This window comes from Podarcis gaigeae, assembly GCF_964106915.1.
Source record: "Podarcis gaigeae genome assembly, chromosome: 2".
In the NCBI taxonomy this organism is placed as follows: domain Eukaryota; kingdom Metazoa; phylum Chordata; class Lepidosauria; order Squamata; family Lacertidae; genus Podarcis; species Podarcis gaigeae.
This window is the reverse complement of record NC_139679.1, coordinates 31190674-31212195: the sequence shown is the minus strand read 5'-3', so window position 1 is coordinate 31212195 and position 21522 is coordinate 31190674. Positions and strand designations below refer to the sequence as shown.

The window sequence follows — 21522 nt, the reverse complement described above, 5'->3', positions numbered from 1 at the left end:
CTGATACCCAAGACCATATTTAAGGCAAGGCTGCAGACAACAATTGCCTGAGGACCGTTGTGTGGAAAGGGAGAGATGATCTACTAAAACCTTCCTCAAATGACTTGTAAACTTTTTACTGTGAGTTTATAGCACAGATCCCTGTGGAATATTCTAACCATTGCCTGATGAAGCCGAATCTGCTTTTAATACCAGGATTCAACCCTAGAATATGAGAAGCACTGCTAGAGGTTTCTCTCCGTAATCACTATACATCTTGAATCAAAGTTAAGATTTCCAGGATGGAAATTCTGTGAGTGTGGGTAACCTTTTTGTTGGTGGGGGTGAGCACCACGTTCCCTTTCTGCTAACTCTTTCTCCTCTCTGTGTTTTTTAGTTCTTGCCACCCCCATTAAATTAGGCAGAGAGCTGCAGGTTGCCCACACCCCCAATGTACCAGATACAATCCCTCTTTAAAAACAAACTATTGTCTATAATTTCCCTGGACTGTCTTCAAGTCCAGATTTTTGAGAATTGGAAAGGTAGCTCTTCTGGTTGTCACTGTCTCTCTAGCTAAGTGCTGGCTTTGGAGACGCCCACTTGTTCCTTTTCCTTTCTTCTGCAATCGTGGATTTTTCAATGGCTTGACCCTCCCTTCCTCTCCAAGCTAGGTGGAGCTTCTGACTGACTCGGTTTGCAGGTATGTTGGCAGGGATTCTTCCCTTCCGTGTTGTCTGGGACAATTGCCACCAACCAAAATAAAAAATTTCCCCATGCATGATCTGTACCTGTCACAAGAGGGTTATAATAAAGCACAGGGGGAGTATTCTGCCTCTTTTGTTTTACCTCTTTAAAGCCAAGGCTCATGAGCTCATGTAATTGCCTTTTACTGAATCAAAAAGCTATTTGTTCCATTAAGCCCAAAGCAGGTCTCCAAGGTCTCAACCTTTTCCAGTGTCTGTACTGCAGCAAAACCAGCATTTTGTGGCATCTTAAAAAGAACCAGTGTGCTATTGTGGTTGGAGTATTGGACTAGGAGCTGGGAGACCAAGGTTCGAAAGCTCTGCTCAGCCATGAAAGCTCACTGGGTGTTCTTGGGCCAGTCGGTCTCTCAGGGTTGTTGTGAAGATTAAATGGGGAGGAAGAGAACCAAATTTTTCCAACCTTTCTATCCAAGATCTTTTAACTGGAGGTTGAGCCTGGCTCCTCCTATAAGCAGAGAATCAAGCTCTCCCTGAAGCATGAATTTCATCTCTACTCTCCTTTTCCTCCTCTCTCTTTAGAGCCAGTTGAAATGCAAACTGCAAATGCTCCAGAACAGCCCATGTACTTTTTGTTTCCAACAATAAAAATAAATAATGATAGGTCCTATCCTCCAGAGCAGGAGAAAACAAGCTTGTTCCCTCTTGTTCCATGTGACAGCTCTTGAGAGATATTTGAAGATGGCTATCATATCTCCTCTCACTTTCTCACTTACCCTGGTCCTTCACCCCCTCCTCATAAGGCTTGGTTTCCAGACCCTTGATCATCTTGGTTACACATGTGAGTGAATGTATTTGGTTTGATGCCAACCAAAGTTATTTCCAAGGAAGCAATATGCTTTGGCATTTTGTCACTGTGTATATTCACATGATATTCAAAATATTGTAGGAGATATTTATGTGCCTTACAGTTTTGTTCATGGGTGAGAAACCAAGGTGAGAAAGGGCAGTGCTTGTCCAAAACCCACACTGGTGAAACTACTTGAGGGAGGACTTCAACTTTGCCACCCTGGTGTTTACAACCTGAGCCTATGTTGTTACTTCTGTGAACTCTCAGCTCTTATAACTGGAAGGAAGTCTGATTAGCTTGCTGAGGTAATGATGCCTTGCTATGCAACAGAGCCATACACCTCTGGTGGAATAATAGATCTCTCTTAGCCTGGCACTCTGCCCAGGAGGAAGAACTGCTGATGAATACATTAAATCTCCCTGGCAAGCAGAGCTGGTCCTCCTGAAAAACCTGTTCACTGTTCTCCAGACATCACAGTCTTTCTCCAAGACATGCAACACCAATATGTCGAGGACAACATTCTCCTCTGTGGATCAGCAGGAACAGGTAGGACTAGTAGGGTCTCAGCTTTAGCGTTCAGTGTTTCTGTCGGGATGGCTTGGCCTGAAGGAAAGGAAGGGCTGCTATCTCAATCACATCCAGGGCAAAAGAGCTGAGGAGAATAGAAGTTTAGTAGGTTGCTCAGTGAGCTGAAGGCCTTAATTTGGACTTGAGTGTCCTCCTCCTCCTCCTCCTCCTCCTCCATTTACTTCAACACCCGTAAATGCAGGCCTTTAGGGCCTTCAAGACTGATAAATTGCTTTATACAGAGCCATATGGAGACCCAGAAACTAAACAGCTGAGAACAGCAGGGTTTTTCTTCAGTGGGAACTCACCAGAACTCAGTTCTGGCACCTCTCAGGTAAGTTCCAGAACTTATCAGGTGGGTGCCATTGCCATTCTAAGAGAAAGAGGGAGATGTTCATGGCGAGTTCTGGCACCTCTATTTCTAGAAAAATAGCAGTGGAGAACAGGACCTACCGGTAGATGTTCCTACCCCACAGAGTCCCCACTCCTTGTTTACTTATTGGAGAAGTTTGTTTGTTTGTTCATTGCATTTTATCCTCCCTCCAAAGAAACTTAGACAGTGTGCACAATTTCTGCTCCTAAATTCCCTGATTCCAACCACTGAAGAGTTCGGAAAAGAGTTATTTTCATTGCCTCATTCTTTCTCCGCAATTGAACGTTGGGTTTCGAGTTCTCTCTGCGTTTAAGTGGCTGGGTACACTTCTGGCTTTTTAAAGATATCAGGCAATAATCGGCAACGTTGCATACATGAGTGAATTAATAATGATGCATATTATGTATTTCTGATGTTTTTAATCTGCCCAGGACTGTTAGGTAAAAGATTATGCAGAAATCTCAAAATAAATTAATGTAGCAGGAAACCTGGGGTCCTGGAGGGTTGTGTTGGCAGAGCCAGCCAAAGATCTCCCTGTGGCAAAAGTTGCTGGTGCTCCCCATTCCCCGTACAGAAGCCAATTGGACTGGTAACTGAATCTTATATCAACAGACAGTGATGGGACAGCATCCTCCAAAACACCTGAGAGGGAAGAGGAGGAGAACACACAAACACAGAGAACTCTATCCTCCAGCACCTTGCTGCTGTTCCCTGCTTCACTATGCTGTTCCCTGCCTAATGGTAGGGCCACGCCCAAGTGCTTGGGTTTGTTGCTTGGTGGTGGCAATGGCGGCTTGCTTTATTATTTGATTTAGGAAAGGAAGGCAAAAAATAAAATTTCTACCCCAATCTGGAAAGGTTTTGCCCCCTATCAGGCACTTCAAATTATCCGAAACCTTTTTTGCCCAGTATTATGGTTTCTCCCCAACCACCTAAAAACTCTGTGCCTAAAAGGGAAATGGCTATTGACATGATTGTTCATCTAACTGGACTTTCCTTGTCTGGGGACCCCGTCAGCTTCTTGAACTGCACTAGTTGGAATATGGCCCTGTGCTGCTTACTTTCAGATAGGAAGCCAAATCTAATTGGTTGCAGTGAGGAGGAGGAGGAGGAGAAGCTTCTAGTTTTGATGGTTAGGATAATGTTCTCATCCCTGCCTACCTTATTGGAATTTTATTGCCGTGTTTAATCACTGCTGCCTCTAGGTAAATGGGTTGGTGGTGTTAACAGTCCATTGTGGCCCATAAGAGGACTGTATCGTTGTTGTGGTTATTTAGTTAGCACTAGATATGTGCTAGAAACTTGGAAGGACACAGAACGGACAGGGGAGGTGCATGTGGGAATAATTCCAGCTCTAGATGTAAGCTGACAAGCAGCAGATTATCAGCCATCAGGCTTTACTCCAGAATTCAGCAGACATCCATACTGTAAATGTTAAATAAATGTGTAGGTTAGATAACAATTTATTAAGGTGCCTCTGTGTGTGTGTTCATTCACCCACTTCTTCAAGTGTGGAAAAGTTCCAATGGCAATACTTCCGGGTTTAGTTTCCTTTGGATAAGGCAGCTCAGGATATTTGGGATGCATTTATAATGTTTGTTGACAAATGTGCAAGCAGAGTGTAAGTGGAGGCAAAGCATGCATTTCAAACAAGACAGGAAACCCCCCTATATATGGGTAGCAGCTTGGGCAATCCTGCAGTTTCAGTTCACTCCAACCAGAGCACACACATGCTTTGAGAAAATGTCAACTGCTGTTTGTCTGCCTTCTGGCCATCAGATGGAGGAGTGTCACCTTCTCCAGACTCAAGGTGGTGTCTCCTTCAAACACATGCAGAGATTCCTAGCCTACTAGGAAAAGATCTTCTAACTATTAGTTCCTTTCCATGAAATAGCAACCTTCTATTCTGAATTATTAACCAGCAATCCTTTGTGAGCAGGCTGGGAAGAAGAAAAAAGTCTGGCAGCAGGTTTTACACCATAAATGGATTTTCCTTCTGGACTCAATGAACCAATGTGGCTGATTTTAATAAACTATTCTTTGAACCTCATATGCATCTTTGGCGTGCGGGTTCATGCTTTGCTTGTGACACACTGTAATCAGGACTCTCTGTGCTGCACACACACAACAGCTCAAATTCTGTGCCCTGTGTAAATGATGCAAAATACAAAAAATAAAATAAAAAATGCACATATGACGTTTGCATAGTACATTGTGTTTGCCATGGGGAGGAGCAAGCCAGTACGTGACACTGAAGAACTTTCCCCTCCTTTACCATTGCATATTTTAATCCAGCTGCTCTTCCGGCACCTGAGATGTCAGTAGGCATTGCTCATACTATTTCAAGCCTCTGTTTTGTTTTGTTTTTTGCTTCTATAACATAGCTGTCAACTTTCAGATTTGAAAATAAGGAATCAGCAGCCTTGAAAATAAGGGATCAGCAGCCTCACCTGTCCCGGGGACAGTCTACGGGATATCTAACAATCTGGGATAGCAGTGGGAAGCAGCGGGAAACGGCACTGGAATAAGGGAATTTCCTGCAAAAAAAAAAAAAGGGAAGATTGACAGCCATGTTCCATAAGGTCTAGAAGCATTTTAAGAAAAAGAGGGAGAGAGAGGGGGGGGGGGGAGAAATTATGCGCCCAGGACTAAATTGTTGCTACACTTAGGTAAGAGAGTATAATAGACACATTTCAGGCAGTTAAATAATTTGCTGTAACCTGTCGCATCTGTAGTATGTATGTATGTATGTATGTATGTATGTATGACTTGAATTTATATACTGTCCTATACCCAGAGGTCTCAGGGTGGTTCATAGAACAAAATCAGAATATAAAACCACAAAATATATAATCAAAATAAAAACAGCAACCCAGTAACACCCCCCTCCAAAAAAAAAACACAAAAAAACCACACCGCACATTTTAAAAGGCCATAGGATGTCAATCATATCAACCAAAGGCCTGGTTAAAAAGGAACGTTTTTGCCTGGTGTCTAACAGTGTATAATGAAGACAGGTGTATAATGCATGTAGTGTTAGTTTGGATAAAAGCAGAGAGGATTATGAACTCGATATCCAAGAATCCTTTTGGTCCTGCAGTATTGTGCAATGCTGTTTTCTAGACTGGGATTCGGCCTCTGCTGTGCCACATACCCAGTTTGGAACAAGAGCTGTGTACCTTATGGAGCGCTTACCTACTGTGTATTTAGAGCTTTGAAAAACAAGTTTTTGATTTGTGTCCTTCGAAAAACTACTAGCCCCTCTCATCCTTCCAGGTTCCTATTATGGCGGAGGCAGGAGCAGATGACCCCATCCTGGTTGATCAACAGCTCCGTGACATGGACGAGGACCTTTTGTGGGAGATGGTAGAGGGTCATCGCTACAGGATTGTTCGTGGTGTCACCCCAAGCCGGCTTACACCCTACCTGCGCCAGGCCAAGGTGCTTGGTCAACTTGATGAGGAAGAGGTGCTGCACAGCCCTCAGTTCACAAACAGCGCCATGAGAGTGGGTGAGCAGCCTTAGTGTGGCAATGTTGATGGGACACCATAAGGCACATCTACCTATAACGGGGAAAGGGCATATGTTTCTTTCTTGCTCCTCTTCCTCTAGAAGAAATGCAGAAGGGGAGGCGGGACAGCCCTGTTGAACTTTGTCTACACCACCAAGTTTATCATCAATCACCCTCACCATAAGCAGAAGAGGAAGGCTACCAACTTTAGGAGCAGACATAGCCTGTGTCCAAAGAATCTCAACATGGTAGTGTTACCACTGGAGGGAAGGCTAGCTGTTGATGCAAATATTTGGACTACTAGGACATCATTTGTGGCTGGAGGAATAAATGCGATACTAAATGGGAAGGAGTTCCTCTGTGTCAGTCAAAGGAGGATGGGTGTTTCACAAAGGGGCAACCTGGTGCCCTCAATATGTTTTGGACAACAATGCTTATCAACCCCAGTCAGCACGAGGGCACCAGACTGGAGAAGTCTGCCAAAGATAGGCAAATTGTCCCACAAAGACCATAGGTAGGGTAAAATCATTCCTGCACAGACCAAGGCTGAAGGAAGGATGCCAAAGCTGGGCCCTTCAAGACAACGCAGCCTGTATTGCAAGACTTATGTCCTTAAAGACTGCTCTGTTGGCTTCTCTGTACTGCAAGTGCTATAGAAGGCCATTTAGCTGGCTAACAAAATTACTTGCAGAGATACGGCACATCACATCACCTGCCATGTTCCTCTGACCCAGCAGGCAGAGTGGGTCTTAGGGAGCCCCATGGGAGAGGAACTCGATCGCTTTATTCTGTTGCTCTTTCTTATTCCCTTGTAGGTCACATGCTGGATCTTTTGAAATTCCGTGGGAAAAATGGAGCCCTTGCCTTTCTGGAAAGCCTGAAACTCCACAACCCAGATATTTATGTGCTCATCACTGGCTTGGAACCTTCCATAGACCACAATCATTTCAGTGGTGAGTTTTCTCAAACCCTGTACCCCACCTATTCATGGCTCACTTTCTTGGGAGGAGACAGTTGTATTAAAAACAGTCTTCAGCCCCTGAAGTGAGGCTGACCCAATATATTTTGGCACCTAAGGCAGATAATCAAAATGGTGTCTCTTTTACACACACACACACACACACACACACACACACACACACACATACACCTTTTCCCCTTGTCAACTTCCTCACACAAACACCAGGTAGCAGAAATACAATAAACACCAGACTGCTGCCAGAATCTGTCTGCCTGAGGTGGATGCCTTGCTCTGTTTGCCTCATGGTAGGCCTGGACCAGTCAAAGGCCTAACTGTTATTTCCCTTGCCCTAGACTTGATTGAGAGTTCCCAACTGACAGAATGCTTGGCCAAGGCAGTGAGCAGCCTGCAGGAAGAACTGAGCCAGGAGAAGCGGCAGAAGGTGTCTTTGCTCCATCACTGCCGCAAGCTGAAGGAGAAGACCGCCCGACTGGAAGCACAAGCTGAAAGCCTGAGCGGCATTGAGGCCGAATGTAACCGCATGAAGAGGGAGCTCAGTGCCCACTTCCATGAAGCCCTCAAGCTTAAAGATGAACTTTATGGCCTGTCTTTACGTTATAGCAGTGCCCTGCAGGAGAAGGACCTGGCCATCACCCGCTGTCAGAGCCTGCAGGAAGAGGTGTGGTAGGGTGTCATGCTCAGCTGATGTTGTGACATCAATTTAGGAGTGAAAGGCTGCTATCAGGAATAATGGATGCGCATTATGTGTTTCGAAGAAATTCCCAGAGTCTAGTCCTCTAAATGCAGTGTTTCAATGAATGTTTTGCCACAGCTCCAGAGTGCTTCCTGTCAGTAATCTGTAGCTATTTTTGTACATGCCCACTTTTACTGCTAGGTGTTTCAGAATGCAGGAATTGTTAGTTTGCCTGGAGGAATGCCTAGCTTGGCACCTTGCCTCCACTGGAGGCAACGATTTATGCTGCAGCTTCAGAGGAAAGGCATAGCTCTTCCTCCAATGGACACCTCCTCCAATACAATTACCAGTAGATGATGACCCATTTTGATTGACTGGAAGTGACATAACATAAAATTCCATGGAAATGATGCAATCTGATTCCAGACCAAGATTGTTTGGTATCTGCTTGTTGGAAGAGAGTAGGGTTTCTTACAAGATGACTCCTGAAATGCCTGGTTTATTGGACCTATCAGCTGAAGAGAGTGCTATAGTAGATTGGATTGTGTGCTAGGAGAACCAGTAGCCCATCACCAATTTCTTTATAGTTGTCCAGATTTTTCTCTTTCCTCCTGTGCTATGATTGACCTAAGTATGTATTTAGCTTGGCTTCTTGCAGAACCTACATAGGTCTGGAGCGTAGAAGACGACATCCCTCAGTAAGTGCTTACTGAGAATTCTGTGGTAGTGATGGTGTAACACCACCCCTTAGAAGGGGTGGTCCTGTTCAGAGTTTCTACCAGCCAGTCAGTCATGCTCTTTTCTAGAATACCATAAGCCAGGTGTGAGGAACCACTGGCCCTCCATATGTTGCTGAACTACAACTTCCATAACATCTGGCCATTGACCATGATTGCTTGAGCTAATGGGAGCTGTAGATTAGCAGCATCTGATCCCCCACCACACCTTGTATAAGCTGTAAAGTGTTCAAGCAGGCCATTCCCCACTCCCAGTTTTCCATATTTCTTTTCCAGCTGCTCCTCAACATTCTGTGGGCACTAAGCATGCTCAGTCTTTACTTGGCTGTTAGGGGTGGGTATGTGTGCCCCATTAGTTTTATTTGTTTTTGTTTTAAATTTGGAGTTTCCTTGAACGTGCTGGTGCCACCATCTGGTTTCTCAGTGGGCCTGTTTTGGCTCCAGTTCTCTTGTCCCTCCCCAGCTGAGTCCACTGTTAGAGGGACTGGCAGTCTAGCTGCATGCTTAAAACCAGACCCTCAGGTCCCGTGTTTCAGAGTGGGCATCCAAACCTGGCCAGGTGTTTCATGCTGCCACCACTCGTCTTGCTCGCTCACTACTGCTTCTTTTTCTTCTTCTTCTTCTTCTCCTCCTCTGTGTTCCCATCAATGGTAGCTGTACCTGATGAAGCAGGAATTGCAGCGAGCCCGGGTGTCATCCTATTGTGAATGGGAGAGGTCCCCAAGGCCAGCTGGGGACACACAACCACAGGCCGATGAACTTCAGACACTGAGAGAGGAGAACGAGCGTCTCAAGTCAATGGTGGAGCTGGGGACCTTCAGTGTGGTAAAATACTATTTTCAGGAATACTTTCATACTGGTTTTGCCTGTGCTGTGGATTCTTTTCACAGTCCTCTTCCTTCCCTCGGAGAATCCAGCAAACTGTAGTTCTTAGTTTCACAAAACAACCATTTCTATGATACTTAAGCAGCATATTGGTCATCTAGTGTAAGAACCAATGTAGGCTTGCAATGTCCTTAATGCGTTTGCCCTAAATACAAGCTTCTTACAAACGTATATAGGCAACTGCACAGGTGCTTCCTCACATTTCAGCAAAACTGTTTGTCTTGCACAAATCCCCTCCAACAACATAATGTTCCTTTACTGGCTGCAGGAGGCATAGCTTTTGAGGAGGCAGACTGTCACAGATCCAACCGCCACATATGGGTTTCCACACCCATCCTCCCCAACCTGGGCAAGGGTGTGGTGGAAGGGTAAGGGGAGCGGAAATGCGCCTCTGATGAGCCTCTCTCATTTGCCCAGGTGCAGAAGGATATCCTGGAGCAGAACCTCGATGATGCTCTGGACGGAAAGCAGGAGCTGCTGAATCGCATCCACTCGCTGAGGGAGCAGGCGGTGCTTGCTGAGAATCAGCGGAAGCAGGTGAGAGGGGGCCGCACAACCCATGCTTGCCTTTAGGCAAGGTGGGAGGCAGAGGAATCAAGCCTCTTTCCAACTCATGTCAGGAGGACAATTCAACTAGCATAGCTCTCTTCATGCCCGTACTTCAGTCTGTAGCATGAGGTTACAGAATCCAGCCCACGTTGTTTGTTTACATTTGTATCCCATGCTTCCTCCCCTAGGGGAGCTCAGGGCATCTAAGGACACAAAGCAATACCAAAAATATATAAACCATAGAACATTTAAAATGTCAAACAGCATCTGATTAAAACTGCGGGAGCCAATACCTTTAGGACAGTGTCTCAAAACAAAAGCTGCTCCAAATATATTTCGATGTTGCACCTGAAAGCTGTCAAGCTGGGTTACGTTACCAGCATAATGTAGGTGTCAAGAGGACCTAGGATAGCTCAGTTGGTACAGCATGAGACTCTTAATTTCAGGGTTGTGGGTTTGAGCCCTACGCTGGTCAGAAAGATTCTGGCCATTGCATAGGTTTGGACTAGATGACTCTCGTGGTCCTTTCCAACTCTACAATTCCGTTCCGTGCATTAAGGCGGTGGCAGAGAGTATCATGCATTTACTGGGTGTTAATATCTTGCTAACATTTTTTGTCACCATTCAGTGCTGGGAAGAAAAGGAGCACACTCTGATCCAGTGCCAGAGGATGAAAGTGGACTGTGAGATCTACAAGGACAAAATCAGTGCCCTCCAGGCACAAGTGGCTGATCTGCAGAAAGAGAGAGATCAGGTAACCTAGAGGTCTGACCGCATTAAAGAGAGGAGTTGTTTTCAGGGCAGGCGGCAGGGAGGTTACCAAAGTAAGGGAAGTGGTGGCTTGTCCGATTAGAAGGGATCTTTACCATTCTAGAATGTTGCAACAGTTAAGGAAATGTCCAATCAAATGTTCCAAGCCATATAATGGACATTACCTGTTACTAGCTGCAAGGTTTTAATGGGAAGGTGGCGTTGTGGGTTAAACCACAGAGCCTAGGGCTTGCCGATCAGAAGGTTGGTGGTTCGAATCCCTGCCACAGGGTGAGCTCCCGTTGCTCAGTCCCTGCTCCTGCCAACCTAGCAGTTTGAAAGCACGTCAAAGTGCAAGTAGATAAATAGGTACCGCTCCGGCGGGAAGGTAAACGGCGTTTCTGTGCACTGCTCTGGTTCACCAGAAGCGGCTTAGTCATGCTGGCCACATGACCCGGAAGCTGTACGCCGGCTCCCTCGGCCAATAAAGCGAGATGAGCGCCGCAACCCCAGAGTCAGCCACGACTGGACCTAATGGTCAGGGGTCCCTTTACCTTTACCTAGAATCCAGCCCAGTAGTTAAAAAGAAAGCAGCAATTGTAACAAGGCTTGTTGTCTAAGCAGAGAACTGGCTGCATTACTAATTTTGTTTGCGGAATCTCTTCCCCTGGACTTCGCCACATTGCATGCAGGACCTTAAGGCAGAGATCCTACATGCAATACACCCTGCATTAGCAGAAACCTTCCAAATAGGCAGGTCCAGCCTTACTTTTATATTTTGCAGTCCCAAGACAACTCAGGCAGCACCTTGGTTTTTTTGTTGGTACTGCAGAGTACTCCTTGTGCTTCCTGTGCTTCCCTATTTAGGATTGATTCTCAAGGCCCCAGAGCAAATGGCTCACTGGAACCTTTTAAGCTATTGTGAGAATACTTTTGATCTCCTGCACTTGTCCCTATAACTGTTGCTGCCGATAGCTTATTTCCGTCTGTCTCCTAAAACCCCTGCCAATGACGTGTTTCTGTCCCCCTCCCCAGGCCTACAGTGCAAGGGATGCTGCTCAGGTGGAAATTTCTCAGAGCCTCCTGGAGAAAGATTCGCTCCGCCGCAAAGTCTTTGAGCTCACGGATGAGATCTGTGAACTCAGAAAGCAGACAGGCCTAAGTGGCTCCATGCTCGCGGTGAGTTTTGGGATGAGGGTAACCGAGGGCCCCCTCCCATTGCACCTCTCCCACTTCCTCGCCTATCGCCTCCCAGCTCGTCCAAACCTCCCCTCCCAGCACCCACTCCCCCACCCCTCCCAGCTCACCATCACCTCCAACCCCTTTGAAAGGAGGATGGGAGGCATTTCAGAAAGTGGCTTACCAAACTGCTCTCTGGAGCACCTCCCATCCTGCTTTTAAATAGCTCACTAGGGCCACTTGCCACCTCCACTGCTTGCTTGCCTACTGTCACACTGGAGTTACCGTAGCCACCTACTGACAGCCATGCAAACTGCAGCATGACAACAGAACGACAATTTTATTATATGGGGGGAAATACACGTTAAAATTACTGGTTAGCAGGCGACATACTCATATTCCCCAGCACATAGCATGGAAATGACTGGGGTAGGAGAAAAATGGCAGCTCCTTATCATCTATATGGCGTTGTTCCCACCAGTATTTTCTGCCCTGCAGGCAGTTCTTTGCTGCGTGTTTTGTGAGCCATTTCTCTCTCTCTGTTTCCTCTAAGCAGGTGCAGTGGGATGGGCCTGCCAGCTCTCTGACCAAGGAACCTTGTCCAAAGAGGAAGCAGCGTCTTGTGCGCATGAACGCCGTCTGCCCCCGGGGTGACAGCCAGGACAGCTTCTTGAGCATGTCTGAGGTGTACAGCTCACCCCTCCCCAAACCCACCATACTTTTTCCAACTGCAAGGCGGGGGGGGGGGGTTAGAGGGAGGCGCCACAGGATACTATCCTCAGGGTGTGGGGTCTCACTTGTCTTGCAGGCCCCCGCTCTTTAGGGCACAGAACACCTGGGGAAAGACCTGAATGGGGAAATTGAAGTTCCCTTGTGTCTGAGTGGCCTGACCTACTTCTTTTCTTTCGCAGTCTTGGTCAGATTTAAGCAACAGGTCAAATCAAGAGCTGCTTGGGAGCATCCGCTCATGCTGCCCGATCCCACCATGTAAGCATTCCCTACAGAGGAGAGCCATGCAAGAAAGTTCTTTTTCTAGAAGGTGAGTACAGACCATGCTCTGCTGTATACTGCTGGTTCCCAGCTAGGGCTATGTGGGCATGTGTGCTTATTAAAAAAGAGAGAGAGAATCACGATTTTGATAGACAGGTGCATTTTGCAAAGCGGACAAATAAATACCAATTTACAGAAATATTTTGGTTTTCTAATTTATCGCAGATTCTTTTTTTCCAGTCATCCAGATTTTAGCAGAATTTTGTTTTTGTTTTTTAAAAAATGTTTATTAAAATTTTTAAATACAAATGCAAAAGTAATAAACAATATAACATGTATCATAACATAGTTTCCTAGCTTCTTTGGACTCCCTCGCATCTCCCGCTCCCACTTACATCATTGTTAATTTTTACCAGCAATTTATCATCTTGTTTGCGTTCTTATGTCCCGCTCTTTTAAATATAATATAATAATTCTCCAAAAAAATTATATTTTCCTCAATCTTACTTATCATCCTAATTCCATCTAATTTAGTGGTGCTCAATTATTTGTGATCTAGCATCCTTCTTAACATTCAACCAAATTACAATATTTTTGTAAATAAATCTTAAATTTCTTCCAGTCTTCTTCAACCTTCTCCTCTCCCAGGTCTCGGATTCTGTTGGTCATCTCAGCCAGTTCCATGTAGTCAATCAGTTGTGTCTGCCATTCTTCCAGTGTGGGTAGATCTTGAGTTTTAGATTTTAGCAGAATTTTGAAAGGGGGTTAAGAGCAATTAGGTAGGATATGGAGATGTGACGATTATCTCCCACCACCACTGGAAGTGTTTATAAGCCTTGATCTTATACTTTCCATATGTTTTCTTCACATCCATGAAGGGTAGAAACTTGCACCCTTAAGTCTTCATATACCACCAGATTCTGTGCAGCAGTTACCACGGCCACTTATTGACAGCCGTGCAAACTGCAGCAGGACAATTTTATTATGTAGTGTTGGGCGGGGGGAGGGGGAACAAGTTAAAATGATGTGCTAACAGGCTCCACTGGACATGTGTGCATCTGTTCTAGGCTCAACTAAACAATATATAAGGAGGGAATATTTTAAGATTGTTCATCCTGTTTATCATACACCCACACCCACCATCTTGAATATAACCTCGCAACCGCCATGACCCCCTGGATTGATCTAACTTTCCAGTTCACACTCTGTTATTTTCATCTTATTTATGTCTCCTCTTGCAGCAGTTCCCTGGAGTTTCTGGAGGACGATTTCCCTTCAGCCTCTGAAGAGAAAGTAGAAGACCCCCCTTTTGAGTATGAGATGGTGGAAAAAGAGGGTAAGGGATCAAACTTAGGTTGGTGCGTCCCTGGCTAAGGGAAGGAGACGACTCTTCCGATTGAGTTGTTGTATTTATAATTACCTCATTAGCTCTGGGCATATTGTAGCAGCTTCACTACCTTTCTCCAAAGGGTCCACAATCTAAGTGGGCCCTTCAGTTGGGACAGGGCAAACCAATCATATCAATAATAGTAGGAGACTTGTTATCAAAGTGTTAATTTTAAGTACAATACTGGGACTCCAAAGTCAGATCTGTACTAAAGAGAAAAAGGGACATACAATTCCAGAATTTGCTTCCTTGGTGAATTCTGATTACCTGTTTTTTGGGGTGGAGAACGTCAGACCTGCAGGGCCAAATGTGGCCCTTTAGGGATCTCTTATTGAGCCCATGAGACTTTCCCAGGCCACAACCCTCATCTAGCAGGCACCCCATATCCAGCAAAGCAAAGGAGACACAATGAGTAAACTCTGAAGGTTACCAGCCAAGCATTTTGTGCAGCAATAATAGATCCTGCCTCTTGTTGCAGAATTTACTGGCCCATTCTGATTGGTTGGTGTGCAGCTTTGCTAACTTAACATGGGTGCCTGGTTAGAGATGAACAAAGTGGTCACTTAGCTCTCACCTATTCAAACATTTCTTTTTCATTCCAGATGGCAACTCTTTGTGGCTTCACCTGGACCCCTGCATCTCAGAGAGGTAAATGTCAAGCTCCCAACCGCAGAAAGTTTGGGTCGTAAGCATCCACAGACTCAAGGCATAAGTCAATGAGGATTTTCTCAACAATTGAGGCACCCATGTCCTGGGCAAAAGACAAAAGGGCTGTGCTGATATCAAGGAAAAAAAGAGTTTGTTACCCAAGACCTGATATTTCTGACAGTGGCCCATTTTGCATGTAATGTTATGAAGCTTAGTTGAACCTGTGATGGGATGAGCCAAGGGGAAGGAAAGGGGAGATATGCACATCCCGGAGGAGACAGAAGCCCCCATGCCCACTCTGTCCTCACAGCTCCATTCTCCTCTTCCCCAGTGTGCCTATGCGCCGGCGGCTTGCACAGCGTTTCCCAAGCCGCATCACAACCATTGCCTTCCAAGCCAACACTTTGATGGAACAGATCAGCATCATTGGGGGGAACCAAACGGGCATCTTCATTCACCAAGTCACACCTGGCTCTGCTGCTGATGAGATGTCTTTGTCGCCGGGCCATCAGATTGTGCTGGTAAGACGTGCACATCTCCTCACTCCTCTAAGACTCCGTTGGTTATGCCTAAGGAGCCTATCTTTCTCTTTCCCATGGAGATAACCTGTTTCCTTTGGACGCTTTACTCCTCCTAGCTGCATCCCTGTCCCCATGTAGAGCCCAGGGAATTGCCACCTGACAATGTTTTGGTGCTGGAGGAAGGAAACAAAATGGAAAACACCAAAGCTACTCCAAGTGCTCTTTCCATACTACAGTAATGACCACTGCGCTCTCAACATTAATGTGCAGATAGTTGTAATTGCTGTGGATAGAACAGAAAATGTTCTAAAACACAATATTTTATTCTCTTCCTAATTATGCTGTTTTAAATGTGTTTCTATATATGACCTTCCTTTGTAATGTCTTATTTTGAAATCTTTTAAGGTATTTTAGTTTCTTGCTAATTATGTTTCTTTGGATGTATGTTTTGTATTTGCTCTTCTTCCATAATGTTTTATTTTGGAATGTTCTATTTGATGTTTTAACGTAGGTTGCAAACTGTTCTGATGTGTTTGTTGTTGTTAAAAACAGAAAGCGGTATAGAAATGAAATTAAACAATAGAATCTTTATTCCCCAGCAATTCACGTCGAACATTGCGAGTGCCAGGAAGCTGCTATTGCCTTGTAGCAAAAGTGCTTGCTGGGTGGGATACTCTATATCTGAATCATGATGAAGAAATCCTGAGATGGTTGAGCAAGAGGCATGGCTTCTGGAAGGCTCAGCATCTAAGCCTAAGCACCTGAAGGAGACAGTCATTGGGTGCAGAGATGGCAAAACTGCTCAGAGTAGGACATATGCAGGTGTCTCCTGCTGGGCTACTTTCAGAGGGCTTCAACTCCCTCAAGTACTTGGGAACACACTGCTTCAAGCTAAGAGTAATAACAAGCTCAAAATTGGGCAGGAAATTGCTCCAGAACAGTGAACCACTCTAATGAAAGTCATATTGCTCAGCTTCTTCTGCCTTCACTGGAGATTCAGCACTCATTTTCCCTTGCCAGAATACTTAGGCACTTTTTACCAAAGGTGTCATTGTAACATGAGCATGGCGAAGGATTCTCCTGTGTTGTGGCTTCACCGGGCTGCAACTGATTGCCATCATATGTTTGTCTGTCTCTTGAAACCCTCCTTCAAAACATTCCCCTTGATTTTATTTTTGAGCTATTCTTCAAATTTGTAGGTGGATTATGGAGTCATGGAACCAGGTTTCAAGGCTGTCCTGGAGGATGCAACACTTGAGGAGGCTCTTTGGGTCCTGGAAAGGGTCAATGGCTTCTGCTGCCTGTCCGTGCGGCTCAACATGGAGGGTAAGGGTTGCCTGATGGGAAAGGGGAAGTCGCTATGAGCAATCAGTGATATGGAAATTGCTTGAGGTCACACCATCAAGTAAGGTGAACAGTGGATACCACTAAGGGTGGCATACTAAGAGATAGGCAGACCTGCTTCATGGGTAGAATCCATTGGGAGGTTCTCCTGCACAAACCCAGTTGAAACGATTGTAAGCTGTGCAAGAGCATTTCAAGGAGGAATGTGTTAGATAGACAACTTTCTGGTGGATTGCACCCCATGTTAAATAGTGTGAATGAGGAGCTGCTCTTTTAGATTTTCCACCTTGGGCATCAAAACGTTTTGGGACAACCCTGGGCATCTCCCTAGCCATGGGTAGAGTCAGGAAGGCATCATCATTGTCCCCATGCCCCTTGGGCTTCTCAACTCTTATCCTGCGCTCCTGCTATTCCTGCACAGCATTTCCATTACTCTCTAACCCATTAGGCTACAAGAAGCTGCTGAGTGACCTGAACTCCAAGCTGGTGACATCTGGGGACTCCTTCTACGTTCGGTCCAACCTCTGCCTTGAGAGGCAGGCACCTGGGGAACTTCTAGTAGGGTGCCATGACATCCTGCACATCACTGACACAGTGTGCCAGGGCCAAACACAGTGGAGTGCCTGCCAGGTGAACCCCTACACCATGAAAGACATGGATGCTGGCACTATCCCCAACTACTGCCGGTGAGATTCATCATTTGAGAAGGCCTGAAAGGCCTCCTTAGCGCATCTGAGATAGTCCTCTCCACATGGCATGATGGCCAAGGAGAGGGGAACACATCTACTCTTTTCTACCTAATGAATTCCTCTGTCCCCTTCTTTCCACCCTAGGGCACAGCAGCAACTCATCACCCTGATCCAGGAAATGGCCCAGAAGAGCACCGTCACTCACAAGGTAATTGGGAGCAGCCTATGAAATAATTTGAGGAAAGAATCTTAATATATTTTCCATATGGTTGCAGGCACAGCTCACTGAAATTGTCTTGTGCAGTAGCTTGTGGACAATTGTGCAGCCATTCTTACTGGTGCATCTCTGTAAACCTCGGTGTCCTCTTCCTCCATCCTTTGCTTCGGAGTGATGACGTCACTGAAGTTAAATCTGCAAGCATTTGTTCAGATTGTAAACGGCAGTCACCGGTGACGAAACATGAAGCTCCACCAATGAGTGTGGGCCAGTGCCATTTCCCTTGTAAGCTGGGAAAGTTGGCAGAGAGAAGGAAGCATATAACCCTAACAGCACTGATATGTGGAAGACATACTGGGTGACAGTCATTTGGAATGAAGGCTTGACATTCCTTCCTGCCTTGCAGAATTCTGGGTTGCAGCCCAAACTGGTGCGTATTGTGAGCACAGACAACAAGAAGATCAATCCGCTCTGGTCATCGATGGACTGCAGCCTGTCGGACTCCAGCAAGCCACATAGTGAGTTCCGGCTAGTTTCTGTTTCTAAAAAAAAAAGATAATTACCCTTTGTCCTTTAGCAATGTGTCATTCCAGAAGACAATTGTCTTGAGGTTGGTCTTCTGCAGAACAGCATCAATGGCTCATTTCTCTTCAATGGGGATCTCTGGATGTGGCCTTGAATGAGTGGCCTCCTCCAGCCTTGGCTCTTCTTCCTCTTCCTCTAGTGAGCCGCCGAGTCAGCCTCCACACCAGGAGCTGTGTCAGCTTGATGCCGTACACTTTGGTCAGGCCCTGCAGGCCTGGCTGCCCACGCCCAGTCCTCCTGGTGCCAACGCTGTTGGGAAGGATCCTGGCTGACAAGTTGTGCCTGTCCAAGGCCTTTGAGAAATGTCCAGCAGGTATGTCCTTGGGATGGGGCTGACTCCATCATTACATAAACTAGCTGGCTCCCTTTGCTGGAACTGTGCAGGGGAATGGTTGGATAAGCCATGGGCCAAGGGAGCCCGAGGGACTTTTGCTTGGCTTCACTCAACAGAGGGGGCAAGTAAATGAAGAAGAGTTTGGATTTGATATCCCACTTTATCACTACCCTAAGGAGTCTCAAAGCGGCAAACATTCTCTTTTCCCTTCCTCCCCCACAACAAACACTCTGTGAGGTGAGTGAGGCTGAGAGACTTCAAAGAAAAGTGTGACTAGCCCAAGGTCACCCAGCAGCTGCATGTGGAGGAGCGGGGAAGCGAACCTGGTTCACCAGATCACGGGTCCAGGGCTTTTAACCACTACACCACAAGTGTCTTCCATTGAAGCAACGGAATTGAGGGTAGTAGAGGTTGTCTTCTGACATCCATCTCCAGTTCTTGTCACAAGTACTGCCTCACCCCAAGACACACACCTTGACATCTTGGCAAATGTGCCTTGTGGTACATTTGCTCATTTTCTAATTTGCCCCACCTCATGCACTCAGCAGTGTCACCAATAATTCCTGAGAGGCAAGGTCCAGTTCGGAAGCTTATTCAGAACGACACCAAGCCGTGTTGTCTTCTTGACCTGTTTCTCCCGTCTGCAGAGCCCCAAGGCGAAACACAGAGTAGAGATGAAAAAAGTGAAATGAGTAGCAACGGTTGTGTTCCCCATCAGGCTCTGGAGTGGCTGATGCAAAAGGTAACAGGGGTGCAGGGGGTCTGGGAATGTGGCCCAGGGGTACAGATGCAAGTATCTCTTAGGAGAGACTAGGATTTGTCAACCCCCACCCCCCAGCTCTTAAGAAACACGCATGCACAGACTTGGAACTTAATTGTACCCTGAACCTGCTCCCCTCTAGAATGTGCATGGCTGGCTGGACCTGGGCCTGGAAAGTGTGCAGGAACTCCTGGCTATGGAAATCTACCCCATCATCATCTTGGTCACCATCAGTGAAAAGAATGGAAAGAAATTCAGGTAAGAGCCGCTGCTCTGCACTGAAAGGCCATTGTCTGCTTTGCAAAACCCGAGGGGCCAAGGCTTCCTTAGCGTAATCCTAAAGCCACAACAACCTTCTTCCTTTCAAGCCTGGATTTGAATTGCATAAAGTTAATGATGCAGCCTTTACAGTGGTACCTCGTGTTACAGATAGGATCCATTCTGGAGGCCCGTCTGTAACACGAAACACCCGAAACTTGAAGCGCTATATCTGTGCAGGCGCGATTTGGCGCTTCTGCTCATGCCTGAGTGGCGAAACCCGGAAGTAACCCATTCCAGTATTTCTGGGTTGCCACGGGACGCAAGATGAAAACACGCAACCCGAAGCGGACACAACATGAGGTATGACTATAATGTATTTGGAGCGGCATTTATGGGTGCAGCAGGAAGTCACACCTATCACGTTGTGGCTTGGCTGTGAAAAGGGGTGCTTTTGAATTGAGTTTTTTTAAAAGAAGCAAGCTGCCAAAGGGGTTGTTGTGCTATAGGACAGTCTAGAAATCATTTAAGTAAATAATAATTACATAATTGAACCCCCTGCAAAAGTATTGGATGACAACTATGCCAATCACTGAAACAGGCAGGGGAGATAATTTCTTCTGCCACTTATTCACGCCTCCCACCTGTCCTGGGCTTCAGTCTTTGCTATCCTTCCTATTGTTGCCACCATTCTTCATCCCCTTTGCACTTAGCCTTGGGAAAATGTGCTCCTTCTCCTCCAGTGCGCCTTACAGCCGCTTTTCCTAGCCTATATTACACAAAATGGGACCAAGACTGCAATCCTCACCCCACTTACCTGACAGCAAGCCCTCTTGAAGCTAGCGGGGATTACTTCTGAGCAGACATGGTTTGGAGGATAACATCCCATGAGAGTTAGGCCGCCAGGTCTTAAGTTGCTGACCTCCAGCACAACAAACGATCTGCGTTTCAGGAAAGCCCTCCAGCGTCTCGGAGCAACCGAGGAGCAACTTTTGGAGACTGCCCGGAAAGAGGAGGCCCAGCTGGAGACGGTGCCCTGCCTCTATGGCACCATCGCCCCTGATGCCTGGAGTGACCACGACACTCTTGTCAGCTGTGTCCGCATGGCTATTGCTGAGGAGCAGAAGAAAGTGGTATGGGTGGAACAAATGCCTCACTGAACCTTTTGGAAATGGACAAGCGTATGGCGGTCCTTTGTCTCAGGGCCTTGGAAGGACTTGACAGTGGTGCAATATATTCTGAACTAAGCTCAAGTGGGACTCAGGGCATGTTTGTTCAAACTTTCTGAACACTCTTCTATACGCACACACACACAAAACACACACACTTCCAAGCTTAATTGACCTCTTGCCTCCCAACCCTGACCGCACACCCCGCTATGCAAAGTCTTATGTTGACTAGGAAAGACAACGCTTCTGTTCCATTGAAAATCAAGACATTGTTCAGCTGAGTTAAAAAAAATTCAGACATGTTTCATTCTGTGTCTTGTCCCCAATGGTCTTGTTCCCATTATTCCCTACATTTTGCTTAAAATGTTGAAAAGAAGGTGCTTTGGGGCCAATTTGAAAGCGAGAGAGACCCCTTGATTTCAATGGGGCAAGTAGGCAAAGGATTCGACCCTTCACAGCTCAATAAATATGCACTCACTATACACTGTTAGCACATGTACAAATGAAGAACAGTGGGATGTTGTATGATTTGCTATGCTCATGCCCTACATTTCCCTCCCCCAGAATATACGGGCCCTTGTGGCCTCTTTTTTAATGTACTGGGTATCCCAGATCTCTCTGGCCTTCTGTCAGCACCTGCTTCTCAAGCATCTTGCAACATTAATACACTGCAGGTGTTTAATCCGGAGACTGTAGATACAATACTTGTAAACAACTGCATACTCATTCAAGCTGTCTCTTACCTGGTTTACCTTCCACTTTCTGATTTCAATTACTGCAGCAGGTAAAGCAAATATATATCTCCTGATTTCATTTCATTTTGTAAAACAGCACAGTGCTAGGTAGCTCTGCTGCTTGCATTAAACTAAAATCCTTGTTGGACA

General features: G+C 46.0%; 1 protein-coding gene across 3 annotated transcripts; it reads left to right on the top strand.

Annotated features, from left to right (window-relative positions):
- The first annotated feature begins 1929 nt into the window (after window positions 1–1929).
- Window positions 1930–21520, top strand: CARD14 (caspase recruitment domain family member 14). Of its 3 annotated transcripts, none has more exons than XM_083727446.1 (21): window positions 1930–2076; window positions 5747–5981; window positions 6797–6934; window positions 7296–7621; window positions 9028–9198; window positions 9676–9795; window positions 10436–10561; window positions 11593–11736; window positions 12293–12421; window positions 12648–12775; window positions 13968–14062; window positions 14716–14761; window positions 15093–15282; window positions 16482–16608; window positions 17075–17312; window positions 17460–17523; window positions 17939–18050; window positions 18257–18430; window positions 19099–19193; window positions 19354–19469; window positions 20422–21520. In XM_083727446.1, the coding sequence occupies exons 1-21, from the start codon at window positions 2035–2037 to the stop codon at window positions 20627–20629; spliced, it is 3024 nt and encodes a 1007-aa protein (XP_083583572.1). In that variant the 5' UTR covers window positions 1930–2034; the 3' UTR covers window positions 20630–21520. The 3 variants fall into 3 exon arrangements, with proteins under 3 accessions (XP_083583572.1, XP_083583573.1, XP_083583574.1); XM_083727447.1 differs by having other exon boundaries at window positions 1932–2076; window positions 12290–12421; window positions 13971–14062; XM_083727448.1 differs by having other exon boundaries at window positions 1933–2076; window positions 12290–12421.
- Window positions 21521–21522: the final 2 nt, after the last annotated feature.